This window comes from Hippocampus bargibanti, linkage group LG12, assembly GCF_051943395.1.
Source record: "Hippocampus bargibanti isolate YZ-2025 linkage group LG12, ASM5194339v1, whole genome shotgun sequence".
Taxonomy (NCBI): Eukaryota; Metazoa; Chordata; class Actinopteri; order Syngnathiformes; family Syngnathidae; genus Hippocampus; species Hippocampus bargibanti.
In genome coordinates, this window is record NC_142745.1 from 18,630,162 (window position 1) to 18,653,045 (window position 22,884).

Here is a 22,884-nt window from a genome sequence, read left to right on the forward strand (position 1 = left end):
GCAAAAAGCTATCAACTCAGCTAAACAGCACACAATTGATGAGGAACTAGGTAATATTATCACAGCGAAAGCATGGCCACTTCACTCGGATATCGTCAAGAGGCAACCTGGAAGTTCATCATCCATTGATGATTTCAAGGCTAGCCACGGAAGATTCGAGAACTTTAAGCACCGTACAGGGAGTCATAGTGTCATTCGTCATGGTGTGGCAGTCAGTTCTGACGATAAAGCTGCCAAAGCTTACAAGGAATCATTCCTCGAGATGGTGAAAGAAGAAGGCTACATTCATCATCAAGTGTTTAATGCTGATGAAACCAGACACTCCATTCCATCAAGCCATCAACGACCATCACAAAGCTAAATAAAATGACTTTATTATACCGTACAGTTTATTTCTTTAATTACAATACCATGCCACATTTATTATCCATAATATAAGGTATATTTTGTGTAGTTTAAAGGACAACCGACGTCACTTTTTTGTTTTTTAACTGACACCAGAAAAACGTTTTATAGCATCTAAATTTTTAGTCAAATGCAAAACACCAATAAAAATGACTTAGTGTCCAAAATCTGCAAAAAATTGAGCTGCGAATTGGGCATTTTCAGAAAGTCCCGCCTCCATTTCTTGACGTCACACCAAGACGTCTTGCATTGCTAATGAATCAAAACAATGGCTTCAGGTTCAGAGAATATGCTTTCTTGTTACACATCCAGTTATGAATATGATTCAAATAGTTCTGAAGAGGAAATCATACATGTTTGCAATCGATTAAATAATTTATTGGTGCCATTTTGGATGGCCTCTTCTGGCCTTCTGGCGGCTTTTGGGTGCAACACGAGGTCCCCAGACCAAACAAGTACAGCAAAATACGTTGACGTGATGGAAGAACCGCTACAGTGCGTCTTTTTTACGGTAAACGTCCTTTAGTGACGTCACGTACGGACTCGTCACCAACTCAAAAACAAGACTTCCTGAATATTCAGCGCGAGTCTTAAAATGTAAAATATAGCTATATGTGGTGGAATCTTTGTAAAATACGCTCAGTAGAAGTCATTTGAAGCCATTTTACAAATTATGGACACAACTTGTCCGGAGACGTTGGTTGTCCTTTAAGGCTTAGTAAGTAGAACATTATGTTTTATGGACACCTGGGAATGGATTATTTTCATTTTAATGGTTTCCTATGGGAAATTAATGTCTGGGATACACACTTTTTGCCTTACACACTCTGTCTGGGAACCAATTAAGTTCGTATCACTGTATTTGCGCATGTCGCATCAGATCGCGTCTCCATCCGGTGACAAAATGGATCGAAAAATGCGTTGGGAAACGTACAAGTCTGACAATGACTCTATTTGACGTCAGTTGTGGAGGAGTCAGGATGAAGTGTCACGTACACAACATCAAACGCCGACTCGTCATCACTCGGTGCCCCCATTTTGATTGCGTGTGTGAAAGCCAGCAGCGACTGTCTGACGTATGTACAAAATTTCAAACCTGTTGGAGTTCCCCTTGTTTGTCGCAATATTATCTTTCTTGATGGATGAGTCAGATGAGGTTTTGGGCATTTTTTTTGTCCTTTCATAATGACCTTGTGCCACAAACGATATCATTCACACTTTGTCACGTTTTTATTTCAACATGTCAAATAATGTAACTGTATTCTCGTTGCTGTAATGACGTTGAATCTCAGTCATGACAGGAAAAAAGAAAACTACCGTAAGTGCCCTTTCACCTTTTCTCAGCGTCCTTTGTGCATTTGGTCTTCTTAGAGCAAAAGGGTCCCTGGGAAAATCCCTTTCTGTGACTTATGTGGCCAATTTGGAGGGAGGCTCAGACGGCCGTCCTTTAAAATGCCACGCAGTGGTCAAGTAGGTCGTGGAAGTAGAATAGAAGCTGCGAGGAATTTGCCTAAGTCACCCTTTTGACCGTGCTGGGTTAAATCGTCCGGTACCAGAGGTCAGCAACCTTTTTGAAAGCCAAAGCTACTTTTTGGCAACGGATTAATGCGAAGGGATGCGCTTCTGAAATAACGCATTTGATCTTGCATCACCCTGTTCCTTGACACCGGGCCTTGACTTGGTCACCTTAGAATTTGGACACTATAATTTTAATGTTATGAGGTGACATACGCCCTTCGTATCATCATTGGTAAAAGATTAATGGTTTGAGTCACCCCCACCCCCAAAAAATGAAGTATTGAACGAATGGAAAAACTGAAGACAGGTAACATCAACAACAACAACAAGTTACGACCGGGTTCCGTTCCGACAAAACGGTCGTAATCAAACGGTCGTAAATCGAAAAATATTCAAAATTGCAGACGCAAGGTTTATACGACCGAATAGTATACGATGTCAATCTGTTATTTTTAAAGAACGTTTTCTACAGAATACTATTTTATACCAAACTGCTTACAGTTCAATTATAAATCTTATAACTTTTAGTGTCATTTTTATCATTTCATATTTCGTATTATCGATTTTATTACTGTGTTGTTCTGCTGTCCCAAATACGCATGGCTTCCCACGCATACGTGCTGTTGAAAAATCGCTTTCCATGCTAACGGAGAAGCCAGAAGAGGTCGGCCAACACACACGCTCGGACTTAGGTAGACGCCAAAGGAAAAACGCCACAAAGATGCGGTGGCGGCGTGGGCCCCAAGCGGCGTTCTCGTCACACCGATCCCGTCGCACGATCCCGCGCGCCGAAGCGCAGACGGCCGACCTGCCTCGGCTTTCGCCCTGGCCAGCGTCGGGGGAACCCTCGACCCGAGCGCCGACGCCCACCCGCCTCGGCGTCGGTGGACACTCCAACCCTCCGCCGATGCCATTATGACAGCGCAACACCATCACGCGCTGTCTGGCCAAAGATATCGTACGCGTTTGTGAAGAAACAGTTATTTTGTATCCTCATTTTGTGCAATACTGTAATATTCTCTGTTAAGATAAATGAGGCATGATGAATGTTGAGCGGATCTGGCAATGCAGCCACAACGCTACATATGGTATTTTGACAGCGATTAAAAAAAGTAGTTCTTATGCAATGCTGAGAGAAGCGGTTGCTCTCTGTGCTCCAGCAAATAAACATCCTACTTGTTCAATCTAAACAATAAGGGCCATCTCGAGTCTTTATTCTCCCAAATGCATCGCAAACACGCTGCAGAGCTCAACAGCGTTCGCTGGGCTACTACCGTAGCGGTCCCAGCCGTAGAATTAAAAAAATGGCGGTCGTGGTCGTCTGTACGGGTGGTCGTAACTCGCACCGGTCCTAGATCGGATGTTACCTCTGTCCTAATCCTGGGGAATCTCAGCCATTTGTTTCACGCACCACACCGTAGTTAGCGTTTCCCTCAGAAGGCCCTTTTGACTGAAACCATATTTTTGAATTTGAATTTTAGATTCTAGGAAGCATCACAGAAGTGAACTTGTTTGATTTGCTTTCGTGGCCCACATAAAATGGTGTAACGGGCCCCATCTGGGCCTTCCGTATGACAATGGTGCTGAGATGAGCTGGTTTTGCTATGCCCGCCGCAACCTGTCCTCGTTTCTATACGCCAGGAGCACAACCTGGACTGGTTTCCCCGGATGAGGGCCATGTCGTTGGTGAGCAGCGACGCAGATGGGGAGCAGAATGAAATTCGAAGCCTTCAGGAAAAACTGGAGTCCACGATGAAACTCGTGTCCAACCTCTCCGGCCAGCTAACTGAGCTCAAAGAACAGGTCGGTTGAACTTTATACAACACACATCCCGAAGCGGCCTGCAAAACGCGGGAAATTTTCGAAATTTCCCCACCCCCCCAAAAACATGTTTGCTTAGGCCACAAAGAAAACAAACAAGTCACAGGAGCCCGTTTTGTTTACTGTTCGCCTTGCTTACTTGTTGCTTTGCGCACTTGAAATTCAAACAGCATTTTTGCAGCCAGTCGGCTGCTTAGCAGTGCAGGTATTGCGTGTGCGGGTGTTGCTCAATTCGCCCATCTTTTTTTTTGTTTTTGTTGTGAACAGAATTGTACAATACAGCTTTACCCTTGAAATGAGAACCGCATGTGAGGAAGTGAATGCCACCCAGACCTTTTGACCCAGACAGGAGGAAACGATGGTGTTGCTAAATGCGCGTGGTGTAGGGATTGATTTTCATGTAACTTTTTTTGTACATCAGTGCTGTGGCTTTTGTCTAAATCAGGGAGTTTAAACTAATTTTTGTTGCAGGTCACGTGGTGGTTTTGGTTTCTTTCAGAGGGTTCATGATTGGATTGGATGTACCTTTATTCTGCTGGAAAGGCAGCCACTCTCACTGCTTAAGTCAAAAGAACAAAAAAAACTAAATAACATAATATGACAACACAAAGACACATTCTTCAGCACTTGCTGTACCCTCTTTATCACATGGAGTTCTAGATGAGAGGAGAGGATCAAAGCATCCTTTTCAGCAGTGGCTCAGGGACATCATGGTGGAATGTGCATGTCTACTACAAGCTAAATGTTTCAAGCAACCACACAGCTATAGCATCCATTGATGAAAAGAGATTGTCTCACATCTCCTGTCTCACGTAAATCCGCTTCAATTCCAAGCCGCGACAATTCCACATACGCATTGGCGCTCTGTGCTGACGCTCCTTTCTTCTTATCGCGGGCTCCTCAAGCCATGCATCCTTCCAGCTGCAGAATTGTCCAACAGCACCAACCTTTCCGCTGAACAAAGCAGGGCTGTGAAAATGCTGCCATTACAGGCGCAAAAAAGCACAATCACCTCAGAGCTGTCCAGTGATGATAGTCAAATGGCATGAATATGCCAGTACTGTTTTTGAAAGGGAGGAATGTCGGTGCCATTCGACTGTCATTGCTGGACACCACTGGGGCCATTGTTTTTTTTTTGTGCTTGTAATGGGCAGCATCTTCACAGCCCCGCTTTGTTCAGTGGAAAGGTCGGTGCTGTTGGACAGTCTGCGGTTGGATGGATACATGGCTTGAGGAGCCCGCGATAAGAAGGAAGGGGAGCGTCAGTGCAGAGCGCGATGCGTCTATGGAACTGTCACGGGTTGGAATAGAAGCGGATTTATGAGGGACAGGAGCTGTGAGACAATCTCTTTTCGTCAATGGATACTACAGCTGCGTGTTTGCTTTCAACATTCAGCTTGTAGTCGACATGCATATTCCACCATGATGTCCGTGATCCACTGGTGGAAAGATGCTTTGATCCTCTCCTCTTTCATCTGGAACTGCTTTATGTACCAAAGAGGGTACAGAAAGTGCTTCAGAATGAATGTCTCTCTGTGTCTTTGTGTTGTCATGTTATTTGTTATTTAGTTTTTTTTTTCTTTTGACTTGAAGACGGCGTCGCGAGAGTGGCTGCCTTTCCAGCAGCTCCTGTGTTTTGCTTTTCTACTTTCATTTCTTTCATAACTTTGCTGCTGTGAAATGTAAATTTCTCCACTGCCACACTAATAAAGGCAAATCCAAAATCCAAATCCAAATGAGACCGACATTCCTCCCGATCAAAAACAGTGCTGGCATATTGGTGCTGCCGAAAAGGCGCAACCGTTCAGCACAGTCTCCTCCTTGATGAATGTCGTGGCCAAAAATGCTGAAAAACAATCCGTATCCGTTCCACACGACACACAACACAAAGTGACAAAAGAAAACACAAAAACAAGACAAAAACAACAACAACAACAAAAAAGCAAGGCTCCTGAGAGCACTTCCTGACGGCTGCCTCCTCGGGCGCCATCTTAGACTTTGCCTCAACAAATTGATCAAAAACAATGTTTAAAAATGAAAAATGTATCATAAAGAATGCTTGCGACAGGTCAACATTTTTGAAAGTGAAACGCATTTGCTATTTGGGCATTTGGACAAAAAAAATTGTCCAGTCACTGCCCGGATGGTTTTGTGGACCACATAAAATGATGTGGCGGGCCGGATTTGGCCGCCGGGCCTTTGGTTTAACATCAGAGCTCAGAATTGTCCATGAAAGATGCAAATATTCAATGACAAAGCCGTCCGTCTCTTCACACAAAGCATTTTTTTTTAAATGTAGTTACGTCTGTCGATCATTTTATGAGTGGTTTTCAGTATCGGCTTTGCTTATTGCGCAGCTTCCTTCTGATGGCAGAAGTATCGTACATCATAGTTGTGTACACAAAAGCAGTGTGATGTGTTGTGTGTGGGTCTTGTGAGGACCACTAACATTTTATACCATACGTAGTGAGGACATTCTTGACAATTGAGGATCTTTTGGCTGGTTCTCACAAGTTTTTCATTCTAAAGGCTTCTTGAGGGTCTATATACGCATGTTAAAGTTTCAGAAATGTCCTCCCAAATTCACCCAAAATGATTTTTTGGTGTCTAATGTTAAGCAGATTCCTTACTTACAGACAGTGTATTGTCGGTGTTCAAATACCTGACATGTTTCGGCGACTACTTCCGCCTTCGTCAGAGTGTCACGGATGTTGCTGTGACGCGCCATTTTCAGCTGGTGTTGCTATGAGGGCGTGACCTACCTGTCAGAACTGACAGGCAAGCCACGCCCCCCGCTGTCCGCTCGTCCCTCCAGGATGCTGCTCCAGGTAGTAGAGAGCATGTAAGCTCCCTCATCCCTGTTGATGGTCCTTGGTCCTCGCTTTCGGATTTCAATGGTATTCAAAGGTATTTGAACACCGACAATACACTGTCTTTAAGTAAGGAATCTGCTTAACATTAGTTATCAAGTAGACAGGATGAATTTAGTACAATGATTTTTTGGTGTGTATTTTCATTTCACATACACACACTTTTTACTCACTGTGCGTGTTTGCGTGTGTGTGTGTGTGTGTGTGTGTGTGTGTGTGTGTGTGTGTGTGTGTGTGTGTGTGTGTGTGTGTGTGTGTGTGTGTGTGTGTGCGTCTACGTGTGTGTATTTTTTTAACCCACCCCTCCACGGGTTCCATTTCGTCCCCTTTCAGATGACCGAACAAAGGAAGCAAAAGCAGCGAATTGGCCTTCTGGGACACCCGCCGCACATGAACATCAACCCCCAGCAACCCGCTTAGGCCTGAATATCGGTGCTCGAAGCACGTCAACGGCATCAATCAGCCTCATGCCTGCCCAGAACCGTCCCAACTCTGAGCTCGCACGTGATTGGCTGTGAGTACAGGATGTTTTCTGGAAAGGCTTTCGTTGTGGTCGCAATATGCTCTTTCTCGCAAACTGCGTTTAGATCCGACTCAGAAACAGCACTTGTGCTTTTCTAAATTCCCGCCTAGAAAGGTGTTTGTGCCAAATGTTTTCAACGCCCTCTTGCACTGAGTTCATCCATTGCTCATATTCAATTTGTCCCATTTCAAGACCTCCAATTTTAAGTTACATTTGCATTTCAGGCTGATTAAAGGGTATTATTTATGTCTGTATTTCGTGCAATATGTCGATTTAAATACGCAACTCAACATGGGTGTGAGATCCGTCAAGCATCTGATTTCACACCCTTGACCCATATTTTGTATTTCAGTCTTACTGGATAAAGTAGGAACCTTATATTATTGATTTAAGTGAAGCTTAACTAGTGCACCTTGTAGGAACATGTTGCAGATTTCATGCCGTTTTGTTCCTTCATACAGTGATACCTTGGCTTACGAACTCTTTAGCTATCGAACATTTCGCCTTACGAATGTTAAATTCACGAGAATATAATCTTGGCATACAAACTATTTTTCGGGAAACACACGGAGCGCCACAATGAGTGATGTGTCCTTCGTGAACGAGCCGGTTCTTGGAGCTCCTGAAATGGCAGCCGACTTTTTTTTCCTATAATCCCCTCCCTCCCCAGTCTTTGGTTAAAGTCGCACATGATTGGTCAAGATCTGTGGTAGAGGAGGGAGGGGACACACGCAGCAGTGAGTGGGGGGAGGGGTTACAGAAACAGAAACACACACACACACACACACACACACACACGCACGCACGCACGCACGCACACACACGAAAGGGAGACGACAGAGCTTGAAACAAAAAAAAACACAAAAGTGAAATGGTGAGAACATGGATAGAAAACAGTGAAATTTGGACTCGTTTCAACTTTATTGATAGTTCAAAGGCAGAGTGTAGACTGCAAGGTTAAAATATACCATCAATCAGGCTCCACAAATAACCCGCACAAGCCATCTGTACAATTTGAAGAGAACATACAAGCAAGGGAACCAGCTAGTAATGAAGTTTCTAGTGTGTCTGCCTGCATCTGTTGCTGTTGCAATATCACAACTTCTAAGATGTACAACCCAGGGCTCCTTCAGACAATATGCAAAAAAGCTATCCATTCCATTAAGCCATCAACGACCATCACAAAGGTAACTAAAACGACTTGATTATACAGTACCATATACCATAGCACATTTATTATACATAAAATAAGGTATATTATGTGTAGTTTTAAGGCTGCTTATTTAGTTGAAAATGATGTTTTATGGGGACCTGGGAACGGATTATTCTCATTTTAATTGGAACATTTCCTATTGGAAATTAATGTTTGGACTAGACACATTTCGCCTTATACACTCCTCCTGGGAACCAATGAAGTTCGTAAGCCAAGGTATCAATGTATTTGTAAAGCCAAAAATCATTCTTATGAATGGCCGTTCACCGTATACCTATTCCTTTTCGGACAGACTGAATGAATGATTGGTCAAAAATAGCCAACCCAGTTAGAATTTTTTTGTGTAACATTCTTACTTGAACAGCTTTACCTCTCGGTTGCAGCAAACACATTCGCTTTGTGACTCTTCATGTTCTCGCTTTATTTGCGCTTGCACTTTTATTTGGGTTGCCCAGCTCACCTGAAATGGATGGGATGGGATGGGATGGTTTTTCTTTACACATTTTTTTGGACTGTATGTACGTCTAAAGTTGAACAAGCTTGCATTTGTATAGACAAACTAAAATGTTAATTTATTGAAATTGTTAGAAAGAATGAACACTCAAGACCATGCCATTTTTTTATTTATAGAGTAGAAATATTTATTAAAATAAATGTCGCTATACTTTACCTTTTGTTCTGTTGTCTTCTTTTTACGGATAACACGAGTAACAATTTACAAGATGTCTTCTTTAAAGGACAACCGACACCATTTTTTTTTGTTTCCTAACTGACATCAGAAAAACGTTTTATAGCATCTAAAATACCCAAAACATGCAGTATGATTTTTATTCAAATGCAAAACACCAATAAAAATGACTTAATGTGTCCAAAATCTGCAAAAAAATTGAGCTGCGAATTGGATTGGATTGGATTGGATTTGCCTTTATTAGTCTCACAGTAGAGAAATTTACATTTCACAGCAGCAAAGTGATGAAAAGAATGAAAGTAGAAAAAAGAAATACATGAGCTGCTGGAAAGGCAGCCACTCTCGCGGCGCCGTCTTGAAGTCAAAAGAACACAAAAAAAACTAAATAAATAATATGACAACACAAAGACAACATGACGAAAAAAAGACACAGAAACACATTTTCAGAAAGTCCCGCCCCCCTTTCGTGACGTCACGCCAAGACGTCTTGCATTGCGAGTGAGTCAAAACAATGGCTTCAGATTCGGAGAAGATTCTTTCTTGTTACACATCCAGTTATGAATATGATAGAAATAGTTCTGAAGAAGAAATTTATTCCGTGTCATTTTGAGGCAAACGGGCAGAGGGGAATGTCGCACCCAAAAATGGCGACCAGCTCTCGTGAGGAATGAATCAGCCCGTTTCCACAGGCTGATAGATTCCTTTCATGGAGCTTGGACTCCCTCTGCCGGCGGCTTTTGGATGTAACATCAAGGTTTTCAGATAAACTGTACAGCAAAATACATTGACGTGATAAAGGACTGCTACAATGTGTCTTTTTGTCGGTCAGGGGGGGTCCTTTCATGACGTAACGTGAGGACTCGTCACCAACTCAAAAACAAGACTTCCTGAATGTTCAGCGCGAGTCTTAAAACATAAAATATAGCTATATGCGATGGAATCTTTGAAAAATACACTCAGTAGAAGTAATTTGAAGCCATTTTACAAATTATGGACACAACTGCTTCAAAATGACCTCGGAAATGGCGAGTGTCAGAAGGTCCCGCCCCCTTGTTCGTGACATCACGCCAGGATATTCCAGACACAAAACAATGGCTTCAGAGAGTTCAGATTCGGAGAAGATGCTTTCTTGTTACTCATCCAGTCCTTCCCTATCAATTATAGCCGTCTGGACTCCAATGCAGCGCCCCGAAAATACACAAGATGGCGCACAAGCTCTGTTGGAAATGGGCTGATTTGTCTGCTGAGAATTTGTGACCACTTTTATGGTGTTACCGCAATTGGTAGTGTTGGTGCGACACACAACGATATTCACTATTGCGTTATTTATGTTATTCCTTCTAATTTCGCCATCAACACGGATCAACAAGATGTTTTCAGACCAAACAAAGTACCCAAAATGCATTGTGTGTCGCTTTCTCGGTCAGGGGCGTTCCTGACGTGACGTCACGTCAGGCATCGTCATCATCAACTCGAAAACAAGACTTCCTGAATATTCAGCGCGAGTCTTAAAAGGTAACATATAGCTACATGCGGTGGAATCTTTGTCAAATGCGCTCAGTAGAAGTCATTTGAAGTCAGTTCACAAATTATGGACGCAACTTGTCCGGAGGGGTCGGTTTTCCTTTCAGACACATGATGAGCATACGCACAATGACTCATTTTGATTTGAAAGATGTGGTTTAGATGCAGGGTGGGACAGAGGGTCAAATGTTTGGTAAGTGTGCCTCGCAGTGTGGAGGTCAGCGGGTTCGATTCTGGCATATTTCCTGCAAAAACAGTGGTTCACCTCTACCCTCAATTGTTTTGTGGCACATTCCAAATGAAGGTGTACCAAGTCAACATTTCGATAATGGCGTTATTGGTGATCAATAAAAATATTGCGGCATTCATGTCCATCGATCAACGCTGGCTCAACGTCGCAATAGAGCGGCGCGGTAGGCCGGAGTTGTTTTTCTCACTCGCAGTTCGGTGGAAACGTGACATGGAACAAGCAGATCCAGTTTATATTATCATATCATGACAGCAAGCATAAAACACCTTGGGGGGGGGGGAACAACTCAAGCATGCTGCCAAAACCTCACGCAACAACTTGGGAGCGCGCCAAATTCATCAAAATAACACGTGTTGGCCTTCTGACGTTCTTTGTGTCACAACAAGTGTTGACGTTCAAATCAAATCCATTATTTCCAACATTAAATTACGTAACCGGACACTTCATGTAAATTGAAAACCACCTTTGTTTAGATGACTGTCAATCAACTCCTTGTCACTAATTTGAAGCTAATTAAATCTGGCAATATTTGAACATTTCTATGCAGTGATAATTAATTCCAGCGGTAATTTAGTATATTGTAATCACCAATCAGTAATTGAAATAAAATAATGGCATAAATCAAAGGTGTCAGTCATTTTTTGCTATGGGCCACATTCTAGTTGGATTGGATTGGATTTGCCTTTATTAGTCTCGCAGTGGAGAAATTTACATTTCACAGTAGCAAAGTGATGAAAGAAAAGAAAGTAGAAAAACAAAATACATGAGCTGCTGGAAAGGCAGCCACTCTCGCGGCGCCATCTTGAAGCCAAAAGAACAAAAAAAAACTAAATAACAAATAATATGACAACATAAGGACAATAAGACAACACTAAGACACAGAGAGTCATTCATCCTTACGCACTTTCTGTACCCTCTTTGTTACATGAAGCAGTTCTAGATGAAAGAGGAGAGAGTTACGGTTTCTTCTTGAGGATCGTTATGAATTTGGGGAACCCATTAAAATGTTTCATACCCTCCACATATTACATATAAAGCCACACAACAAATGAATAATAAATGAACAAAATGAATAATTAGTTTTCAAATTTGAAATAAAAAATAATGACTTATTGTGGTTTACATGGGACAATTTGAAATTTTGGTTGGGACTTTAGCAAGCATCATGGCACTTGACATGCTTGATTTGCTTTTATGGGTCGAATAAAATGATGTGGCGGGCCAGATTTGGCCCCTGGGCCTTGACTTTGACACTAGTGGCATATAGCAGTTTGATAGGCTAATACACATTTGTGGATACTATGATTATGATGATCATCGAGACACTGGGTCACACAGCATGAGTCTGCATACCACGTGTTGCATATCATTATCCTTATGTTATTTTTTTTAAGTGAGGCGGTTGGCGCCCTGTGTGAGCTGCTGCAACTTAGTTTCCCAACTTTTTGTTTCCTAACTGACATTAGAAAAACGTTTTATAGCATCTAAAATACCCAAAACATGCAGGCTGATATTTTAGGCAAATGCAAAACACCAATAAAAATGACTTAAAGTGTGCTAATACTGCAACAAATTGAGCTGCGAATTGGGGATTTTCAGAAAGTCCTGCCCCCAATTCGTGATGTCAGGCCAAGACGTCTTGCCTCGCTCGAGAATCAAAACAATGGCTTCAGAGAGTTCAGATTCGGAGAAGATGCTTTCTTGTTACTCATCCAGTTATGAATGTGATTGAAATAGTTCTGAAGAGGAAAGTATAAATGTTTGCAATCGATTAAAGAAGTCCTTCCGTATCAATTTGAGCCATCTGGACTCCAATGTAGCGCCCAGAAAATGCACAAGATGGCGCCCAAGCTCCGTTGGAAATGGGCTGATTTGTCTGCTGGGAATTTGTGTCAACTAGTATCAAATAGTTGTCTTGGTGCAAAACACAACAATTCACCATCGTGTCATTTATGTGTTTTCCTTCTAATTTCGCCATCAACACGGATCAATACAAAGTTTTCAGACCAAACAAAGTACAGTGAGACCTCAGCTTAAGAAATTAATTGGTTCCCAGACAGAGTGTGTAAGCCAAAAAGTGTGTCTCACAAAAAAAAAAGAAATCCCATAGAAAACCATTAAAATGGGAATAATCTGTTCCCAGGTTTCCATCAAATATACTTTTCAACGAAATAAGCCTTAAAACTACACACAACATACCTTATTCTATGTATAATAAATATGCTATTGTATTGTAATGAAAGAAATACACTACACCGTATAATAAAGTCACTATGATTTGTCACTTTGATGATTTATCATTTGTGATGGTCGTTGATGGCTTTTAATTGACACCTGTTGCTTTCTGACTTGTAAGGTCTTACGAAACTGAGGCATCACATTATCATTCATCATGTTGATGATTCTCATAGCCTTTTCTGGATGGAACTGTTCAATAAAAGCCTGCACATCAACTCCTGGATGGCCTGCTTCTGCTTGTCCTCTTGAAGGCAAATCACATCTTCTGTGTTGAGGACCTCATTATGGTCAGCAACAAGCTCCTCGATGTCATCTGCATCCACTTCAAGTCCCGTAGGTGCTGGCAGAGATTTTATTACAACAAAAGGCGCGAGTTCGATGATTCCACGGACGTGGAATAAAACGCGTCATTAGTCACGTGAAAGCTTCGACTAAATAACGCCTTTGAGTAAACTTTACACAAAGGCGTTATTTAGTCGATGTGAGAAACACGAACGAGGTGTGCGTTTGTGGCGTCACATGTGCACACCACGGCTGTCATGTGAATCTCAGCTTGACACATCTCTCACGCTGTGTGTAACTTCCCTGAGAGTAACATTCTTAATTTCCACCATTGCCACCATCCTTCGCCTAAAAGCTTTACAGCGTAAATCTAAATGGAAAGTAGCGCCGGCTGGAGCGCTGTTCGGTCGTGTGCTTCCCCCAAAGATCCGAAGATCACTCTGCCGGATCCGAAGAGCACTCCGCCAGCCGTGATGGGTGTGTATCGCGAAAAGTAGTGCATATTTCAAGGTGTAATTTTCATACATTTGACGTTCGTAAGACGAAAAGTTCGTAAGATAAGGTGTTCGTAAGCTAACTGTACTGTGTGTTGCTTTCTCGGTCAGGGGCGTTCCAAGCGTGATGTTACGTCAGGCATCGTCATCAACTTGAAAACAAGACTTCCTGAATATTCAGCGTGAGCTTTAAAATGTAAAATATAGCTATATGCCGTGGAATCTTTGCTGTCATTTGAAGTGATTTTACAAATTATGGACACAGCTTGTTCGGAGGCCAAAGTAAAATGGGTTTTCTCTGTCTGCCGCCTCTCTACTTTCCACCTTTGATATAACAATAAAGAGGTGGGGGGCACAAAAGCTCGCACTCAGCGTCCAGAGACACTCACAAGCAACTCCCAAACGACTCTCAAGCTCCCGTGGCTGGCGGCGGGCCTACTACGGGAATAGGCCGGTTTTAGCCGGCGCGCGCGCACAGGCAGGAAGCTGCCGAGCGGGGAGGGAGGGAGGGAGGGAGGGAAGGGGGGTGGGCGAGGGAGTCCTTGAAAGCGCCGTCCAACACGTGAGGCTCATGTGATGCACTTCACAGTTGTCCGGTGTGTTCAGAGGCGAGGGACGTACCCGGAGTCACAGGACCTGCTCGGCGCGAAGGCATCCGGCCAGCCACCCGCCCATTCGATCGAACCGACTGCTCGAGTCCGTCAGACTCGGTGCGCGCACTTCACAGGGTGACAAACGTGAACGGCTCCCCGGGGACAGAAAGCGACACAGAGACCACGAGATCCAGAATTACACGGAAAACCCCGTCGGGGGGTATTTCACCTCGCCACACTCTTCTCCCGCTTCGGATCTATTTGTCGTATGTTTGGAGTGGTTTGACTTGTGTTTTGAGCGACATGGAGGGGATGGCGAGGGCGCAACCGCCACCGTGTGTGGCCAAACTGTCGTCGCTGGATATCGCCGACATGACTGGGTAAGGATGGCCGAAAAAAATACCGCTTCTTCTATCTCCGCGGGAAACTTAATCATTCCATTTCATTTTGTGCCAAGGATGGATTTTCCCCTCTACGTGTACAAGTCCAGGAGGGGCGCGAAGCGAGGCGATGACAGCAGGGTAATTTCAACCCCCCCTCCAATTTTAATGTAAAATGACAAGAATTCATGTCAACGTGAGACTTGAACCCGCAGGAGACCTACAAGTTGCCGCATCGGCTCATTGAAAAGAAAAGACGAGACAGAATCAACGAATGCATCGCCCAGCTTAAAGATTTGCTGCCCGAGCACCTCAAACTGACAGTGAGTTTTTGTTTTATTTGGCTTTATTTTGTGTTTACCGAGCAAACGCGAACGCACCGATCTCGTGGTGTTTGCGGTGAAGGAAAATATCCCACGTATTAACGAACTAGCAAACTGAAACTACCGAAACTACTAAAATGTATCAATGTATTCATGAGGTGGTTAATAAAAATATGTACTGTATATATTTTTGTATTTCAAACCTTATAATGTTCACTAAATTCTCTCCGGCGTCGCGTTCGAGGCTTACCCTCTTATTTGGCTGCAGAATGTGTTACATAAGAAAGATCAACATTCTTATCGAAGGTCTTCCTGTTTTTAGACGCTGGGTCATTTGGAGAAAGCGGTGGTGCTGGAACTCACTCTGAAGCACGTGAACGCCTTGAACACTCTCCTCGAGCAACAGCAACGCAAAATCGTCGAGCTCCAAAAGGACTTGCAAATAAGTACGTCCTGTGTGCGTGCGTGTTTGATACACACAAAAAAACCTCATTTTTAACATTTTGAAAAAAAAATACATACACAAAAAAACATACATTTGAAAGTTTTCCTTGCCCGGTTATCAGTAATATAATACTTCTAGATGTCTTTGACACCTGTGGTCTAGATTTTCCCAGAATTTCAGATTTTCACATTTTCAAGAAAATTCCTTTGAAAATAAATACTTCAAACGAATCAGGATCGTACCATATTTTCCGGATTATAATGTGCACCTTCAATGAATGAGATATTTTAAAACGTTTTCCATATGTTGGACAGTTTTTGAAAAAAAATGGAGGCTTTTAGGGGCCCCTGTAGTGTGGAAAATACGGTAGTTGACAGATGGGCACGCCACATATTTGGATGTAACTTTACCATATTTTCCTGTGTATAAGGTGCTGTCAAAAGCTTTGATTTTCTTCAAAAGATGACCCTGCACCTGAGGTGTGGCTTATATATAAAGTCATATTGAGCCACAACAGGTCTCACAACTACTGTCAACAGCTCTATTTTCCCCCTGTAGAAGTCATGTGTAACGCCAGCCTCTACTGTAGTAGTAGTAATAATACTAATAATACATTTCTAAGTGCCTTTCAAAACTCTCAAGGACACTTTACAGCACAGGTGTCAAAGTCAAGGCCCGCGGGCCAAATCCGGCCCGCCACATCATTTTCTTCGGCCCGCGAAAGCAAATCAAACTTGTTAAATTCCATGATGATTGCTAAAATCTGAGCCAAAATTTCATATTTTTGGATGTCAACCACAATAAAAGTCATTATTCTTGACTTCAGATTTGAAAACGAGTTAGTTATTAATTTGCTGTGTGCTCTATATGTAATATTTGAAGGGATTTAAACATTCTAATGGGTTCCCCAAATTCATAACGGCCCTCGAGAGGAAACCATAACTACAATGTGGCCCGCGGCAAAAAATGACTTTGACACCCCTGCTTTACAGTCACAGAATTTTTTGTGCGGGTGAGCAGCGGCAGCCATTTGCGCCAGCGTTCACTCTACCTGGAAGTAACACAGGAGCGAAGTTATGAAAGGAAAAGGAAAGAAAGAAGTAGAAAAAGAAAATACAGGAGGTGCTGGAAAGGCAGCCACTCTTGCGGCGGTAGTGTGCCTTATATTTAGAAAACTTTTCATTCATTGAAGGTGCGCCTTAAAGGACAACCGACACCTCCGGACAAGTTGCGTCCATAATTTGTAAAATGACTTCAAAAGACTTCTATTGAGCGCATTTTACAAATATTCCACCACATATAGCAATATTTTACCTTTTAAGACTCACGCTGAATATTCAGGAAGTCTTGTTTTTGAGTTGATGACGATGCCCTAAGTGACGTCAAGGAGGCAACGCCCGTGACCGAGAAAGCGACATACAATGCATTTTGGGTACTTTTTTTCATCTGAAAACTCCGTGTTGATCGCAAAATTAGAAGGAAAACGACATAAATAACGCAATGGTGAATCGTTGTGTGTCGCAGCCAATTGCGTTAACGCGCATAAAGAAGGTGTAAGTTTACACAAATTCCGAGCGGACAAATCAGCCCATTTCCAACGGAGCTTGTGCGCCATCTTGTGCATTTTCTGGGCGCTACATTGGAGTCCAGACGGCTCGAATTGATACGGAAGGACTTCTTCAATCGATTGCAAACATTTATGCTTTCCTCTTCAGAACTATTTGAATCATATTCATAACTGGATGAGTCACAAGAAAGCATTTTCTCCGAATCTGAACTCTCTGAAGCCATTGTTTTGATTCTGGAGCAAGGCAGTTTGTGGGTAGGCCAATCCTAACGTGACGTCATGAACAAGGGGGCAGGACTTACTGAATCTCACCAGTTCTGAGCTCATTTTGTGGCAGTTTATTAAGTCATTTTTATTGGTGTTTTGCATTTTTTTTTCATGTCAGTTAGGAAACAAAAAAAATGCGTCTGTTGTCCTTTAAGTTTGGTGTGCCTTATCCATGGAAAAAGTTTGAATATACACCCTTCGTTGAGGTGCACCTGATACGCCGGAAAATACGGTAATTGGAGTTTGACAGGAAGTCGTGTGCGTGATGGAGTAACGTTCCTTTTACCGTCGTGGCAGGCGACGGAGGCGGCGACGACCCTGAGGTCAGCGAGCAGATGTTCCGTTCAGGTTTCCACCTGTGCGCAAAAGAGGTCCTCCACTATCTGGCTCGCCGCGACAGCACTCAGGACCTGACGCCGTCGCACGTCATCGGCCACATCCGCAAGGTGGCTTCCGACGTACTGCGACACCAAAGCGACGCGCTCGGCGCCGTGTCCGACTTGCGGAGTTCGGAGAAACCGCAGCCAGCCGCCGAGGGGCCTCCCGCTAGCACCGAGGGCCCGTCCAAGAACTGCGTTCCCGTCATTCAAAGGACTTGCCCCGGCGCTCCGGGCGAGCAGAGCGGCAGCGACACAGACACAGACAGCGGCTACGGGGGCGAACCTGACAAACGTGACCCCAAAGCCCGCTGGTCGGACAGCCACAGGAAGGAGGCGGAGCTTAAGCGCGCGGCGGCGACCGAGGACGTCAAGGAGGAGGGCGGCGGGCCTCGTGCCAAGAAGTCGCGGGCCGGCTCCCCTGAGGACGAAAACCCGCCGGGCCCCCCGACCGGAGGCCTTGGCAGCTACGTGGCTTTCTCCCCCAACCGGCAGCCGTTCTGCCTCCCCTTTTATCTCCTCCCCCCTCCGGCGGCGGCGGCGTACCTGCCCGTCCTGGAAAAGTGCTGGTATCCCGGCGGGATGCCAGTCATCTACCCTTGCGTGACCCCCCCTTCTCCCACCACACCCCCAGAGACTCTCTCCCCTCCTCCAGAGGGCGGGGTCTCCACTGGAACGCCAGACCAGCGTGGACTCCCCTCGACGTCACCAAGCTTCACATGGGGGCTCCCCGGGAAACTTGGAAACCAAAGCTTGAAAGCAACGTTGCCAAGTTTGCAGTAGAGGAGCGGAACTAAGCGAAACACGTCCGCTGACTTTTTATTGTGCCCCCCCCCCCCCCAATGCGGGTTGTTGCGTGACTCTGAAAGACTGTCAACCTGCACCAAGGAGTGTTCACAAGAGTGTCGTGGAGACCCTCTTTGCTGCCCCCTGTGCTGAATGTCACAGGCAAATCCAGAATGTATGGGAGATAGGCACCCCCCCCCCAAAAAAAAAAGTCTAGATGACCTGTCTATTCGTTCACCCGCACACACCTGTCTTTGATGAATGTAAGGATGAAACAAAAAAGTCCCTTAAACGATACGGTATATCACAGGTGTCAAAGTCAAGGCCCGAGGGCCAAATCTGCCCCGCCAGATCATTTTCATCAGCCCGCGAAAGCAAATCAAATTTGAGAAATTCCATGATGCTTGCTAAAGTCTGAAGCAAAATTTCAAATTGTCCCATGTAAACCACAATAACAGTCATTATTTTGGACTTAAAATGTGACAACTAGTTATTCATGATTTTTTGTGCATTCTGAATAGAATATGTGGTGGGTATGAAACATTCTCATGGCGTCCCCAAATTCATAACGGCTCCCAAGAGGAAAACTGGCTGGCTAGCTTGATATCTAGCTAGCTATCTATTCACTATCTAGCTAGCTGGCTATCTAGCTAGGTATCTGTTGGCTAACGATTGCCGAGCTAGCAAGCTTTCTATCTATTTGAGTTACTTCCGGGTTGGGTGAACGCTGACGCGTGTGGATGCCGCTGCTTACCCGCCGAAAAATCCTGTGACTGTAAAGTGACCTTGAGGGATCTGGTAAATGAAATGTATTATTATTATTATTGTTATTATTATTGTTATTAATGTGGCCCACAGCAAAAAAAATACTTTGATGCCCTTGCAGTAGCTGCTGCTTGGATTCATTCGATCTATTGTAGATCCAAAACCAAGATCTACTAATGTTGTTTTCGTTTTTTTCGTTGTTTTGTTTTTTTTTTTTTTTTTTTTTTTTTTTTTTTGGGGGGGGGGGGGGTGGAAACTCGCCATATGTTGTTTTTTTTTTTTTACCAAATTCTTTCTTCGTGTTGACCACAATACATCGTTCATTCTCCGACTGTCTCCGTAGCTATGCTAATGAGTGTTTGTCAAGATTTCAGGGCGTTGTCCCTGTGGAGGGGGGGGTCCCCCGCTTGGAGTGTTGCATTTGTGCTTTTAGGATTTTCCTTGCAAATACGCAACGTGTGCCTACGACAGAATCGATCTCCTGTGGCGTGGTGTCCTTTTTGGGTTCATTGTGCTCCATTCGACATCTTTATTTTTGATACGTGACCCAATGAGTGTAATTAGTGTTTGATGGCAGTCGTATGCCGGGCGTGTACATACAGTAGCTTCATTTCCAAGCCATCTTGTCTCTCCAATTCCACATCGAGCCAAGTCAGGTCTCCATTTGCGGCGTTGCCTTTGACTCATCGAGTGCAGACACACCGACGATATTTTTTCTGCTTGACCACGTTTATGTCTGTGGTGAGTGAATGTAACGTTGGAAAACAAAAATGAGTGATAGTTTTTTCGAGAAAAAGGTACCCTGTTTTTTTACGTTGAAATGTGACAGGTTCGCCTGTTGGAATTTTGCAAAGTACTATTGATGTAGCCGATATGAAAGTATGAATAAACTTTTTCTTTGGGGTGGTGGTTGTTATTCTAGCCCTGTGGAATCCGCTGCCTGTTGGCGTACGTGTCATAGCCAGCCACCCTGACAGCTCTCCAACACACGCTTACATAACACTTACATAACCCTTCGAATAGGCAAGCGGCTGTAAATGAGTAGTTTGTCTTAGATTACAACCTGTAAACATATCAAATTCTCAAAGATATCAGACAAACTATGTGTAGAAGTATTGGCTACAGGAAAACTTGCATTCATGCTGTTTTGTTTTCATCGAAAGGCTTGACATGAGATGACACAAATTGAACGAAAGTGACGCTGCAATCCGTGCAATCGTTTAAGAATGCAAAACAAGTTTGTTTTTGGTTATTTTGTCATAAAATCGCTTTCATTTATTCACATTTTTAAGCGACATATCCATTGAAGAATACCTTAAACGCGAGTGCTGTTTAGGCCTTTCTATATTTTTTCCCAAACCATCTTTTTACTGTAATAATTATACCGTTGCCACGGTTGTTTCAGAAAGTGTCTTAACATACAGTGAGGTATTATCACCTCTTCAATGTATCTGTAAATTTTTCCAATTTTGTGTCTGATAAAACTTTAAAAATACTAAATTGTAGGTTTGTAACCGTTTCCAAGCAGTTGCTTGCTTGTATTCGTATCGAAATTGCTTTTGTGTTGTCTATTTTTAGTTCCAGTATTTAAAGGACAACCGACGCCTACGGACAAGTTGTGTCCGAAATTTCTAAAATCACTTCAAATGACTTCTACACCCCCTGACCGAGAAAGCGACACACAATGCATTTTGCGGTACTTTGTTTGGTCTGAAAACTTCGTGTTGATCCGTGTTGATGGCGAAATTAGAAGGAAAACGCATAAATAATGCGATGGTGAATCGCTGTGTGTTGCACTAAAACTACTATTTGATATTCGCTGACACAAATTCTCAGCAGACAAATCAGACCATTTCCAATGGAGCTTGGACACCATCTTTTGCATTTTCTGGGACACTACATGCTGTCATTGATGGCTCGAATTGATATGGGAGGAATCGATTGCAAACATTTATGCTATTCTATTCAGAACTATTTGAATCATATTCATAACTGGATGAGTGACAAGAAAGCATCTTCTCCAAATCTGAAGCCATTGTTTTGATTCTCAAGCAAGGCAAGACGTCCTGGCGTGACGCCACGAACAAGGAGGCGGAACCTTCTGAAACAGAAACTTTCTGAGGTCATTTTGAAGTAGTTTTGTGACACTTTAAGTCATTTTTATTGGTGTTTGGCAGTTGACGAAAAATATCAGCCTGCGTGTTTTGGGTATTTTAGATGCTATAAAACGTTTTTCTGATGTCAGTTCTGATGTTTTTGAATGGGAGGAATGTCGGAGCCATTTGACTACCATCGCTGGACAGCTCGGGGGCCATTGTGCTTTTTTTGCGCCTGTCATGGGCAGCATCTTCACAGCCCCGCTTTGTTCAGCGGAAAGGTCGGTGCTGTTGGACAGTCTGCGGCTGGACGGACGCATGGCTTGAGGAGCCAGCGATAAGAAGGAAGGAGCGTCAGCGCAGAGCGCCGATGCGTATGTGGAACTGTCGCGGCTTAGAATTGAAGCGGATTTATGTGGGACAGGAGATGTGAGACAATGTCTTTTCGTCAATGGATGCTACAGCTTCGTGTTTGCTTTCAACATTTAGCTTTTAGTAGATGTACAAATTCCACCATGACGTCCCTGATCCACTGCTGACATGGATGCTTTGATCCTCTCCTCTTTCAACTATAACTGCTTCATGTCATCACAAAGAGGGTACAGCAAGTCCTGAAGAATGAATGACTCTGTGTCTTTGTGTTGTCATATTTGTTTTGGTTTTTTTTTCCCAAGATGGCGGCACGTGAACACGCAGCGGCTCCCGTCTCCCGGCAAATTGGCCCTTTCATGTTTATGTTTGTTAAAGTAATTATAAGTGCCTTGCATGCTGGGTCCGAGAGGACAGTAATTTCATCTGTGCTGTATGTCATGCATATTAGCATATTTGACAATAAAGCTGACTTTGACTTTGAGTTAGGGAAAAAATTGTGTCGGTTGTCCTTTAAACCTATCGAGTAATTCCAGCAATTAGTTTGGCGTCATTGTGATAGAATACGTGGTTTTTTTTTTCAAGAGTTACTTAATAAACTTCCAGTTTCTTGGAAATGGTGGAAGACGGACACTCCCTAGTGGCCTTTTTGTGTATGTCAGGCCATCGACGCTTATTGGCACATAAATGGTCGTCCTTGATTTACGACGTTACCGACATACGACATTTTAAATTTGCCAACTGGGAACTTGCATACGTCACTGGTCTCGATACTGTTGCATTCGTATCTAAATTGCTTTTGAGTTGTCTTTTTTGAGTTCTAGTGCCGTCGTTGTGATCGGGTTTGCCATGGTTTTTAAGAGTTACTTTATAAGCAGCCAAATTTGTAGCTCGACCCTTTTAATGGGAAAAGTTGCCGAGGCAATCCAGTTGAAAATAAATTGCTAAATGCGGTTACAAAATGGCATTTGCGTCAATGCGGTCAAACCGCCTCGCCCGTTCCGCCTGCTCCCAAGGTCACTTACGAATCTCGGGTTTCACATCAACAGCATTAACCGCATTTTATTAAGTGGTCAAATTCAATGGACAC

At 43.5% G+C, this 22,884-nt stretch overlaps 2 protein-coding genes across 11 annotated transcripts in view; both read left to right on the forward strand.

Moving 5' to 3' along the window:
• itpr1b (inositol 1,4,5-trisphosphate receptor, type 1b) overlaps positions 1-9,019 on the forward strand; it is a 67,167-nt gene extending 58,148 nt beyond the window's left edge. For all 10 annotated transcript variants that reach the window (XM_089009534.1, XM_089009536.1, XM_089009538.1 and 7 more), the window contains 2 exons: positions 3,565-3,726; positions 6,948-9,019. In XM_089009534.1, coding sequence (XP_088865660.1) covers positions 3,565-3,726; positions 6,948-7,034 — 249 coding nt within the window. In that variant the 3' untranslated portion in view covers positions 7,035-9,019. The remainder of the gene's footprint in view (positions 1-3,564; positions 3,727-6,947) is intronic.
• A 5,350-nt stretch (positions 9,020-14,369) lies between these two features.
• Positions 14,370-20,232, forward strand: bhlhe40 (basic helix-loop-helix family, member e40). Its single transcript, XM_089010750.1, is given in 6 exon segments — positions 14,370-14,799; positions 14,877-14,940; positions 15,015-15,122; positions 15,445-15,568; positions 17,699-18,428; positions 18,430-20,232. Coding segments are annotated over 6 exon segments (1,209 nt in total). The 5' UTR covers positions 14,370-14,722; the 3' UTR covers positions 18,536-20,232.
• The last annotated feature ends 2,652 nt before the right edge of the window (positions 20,233-22,884 follow it).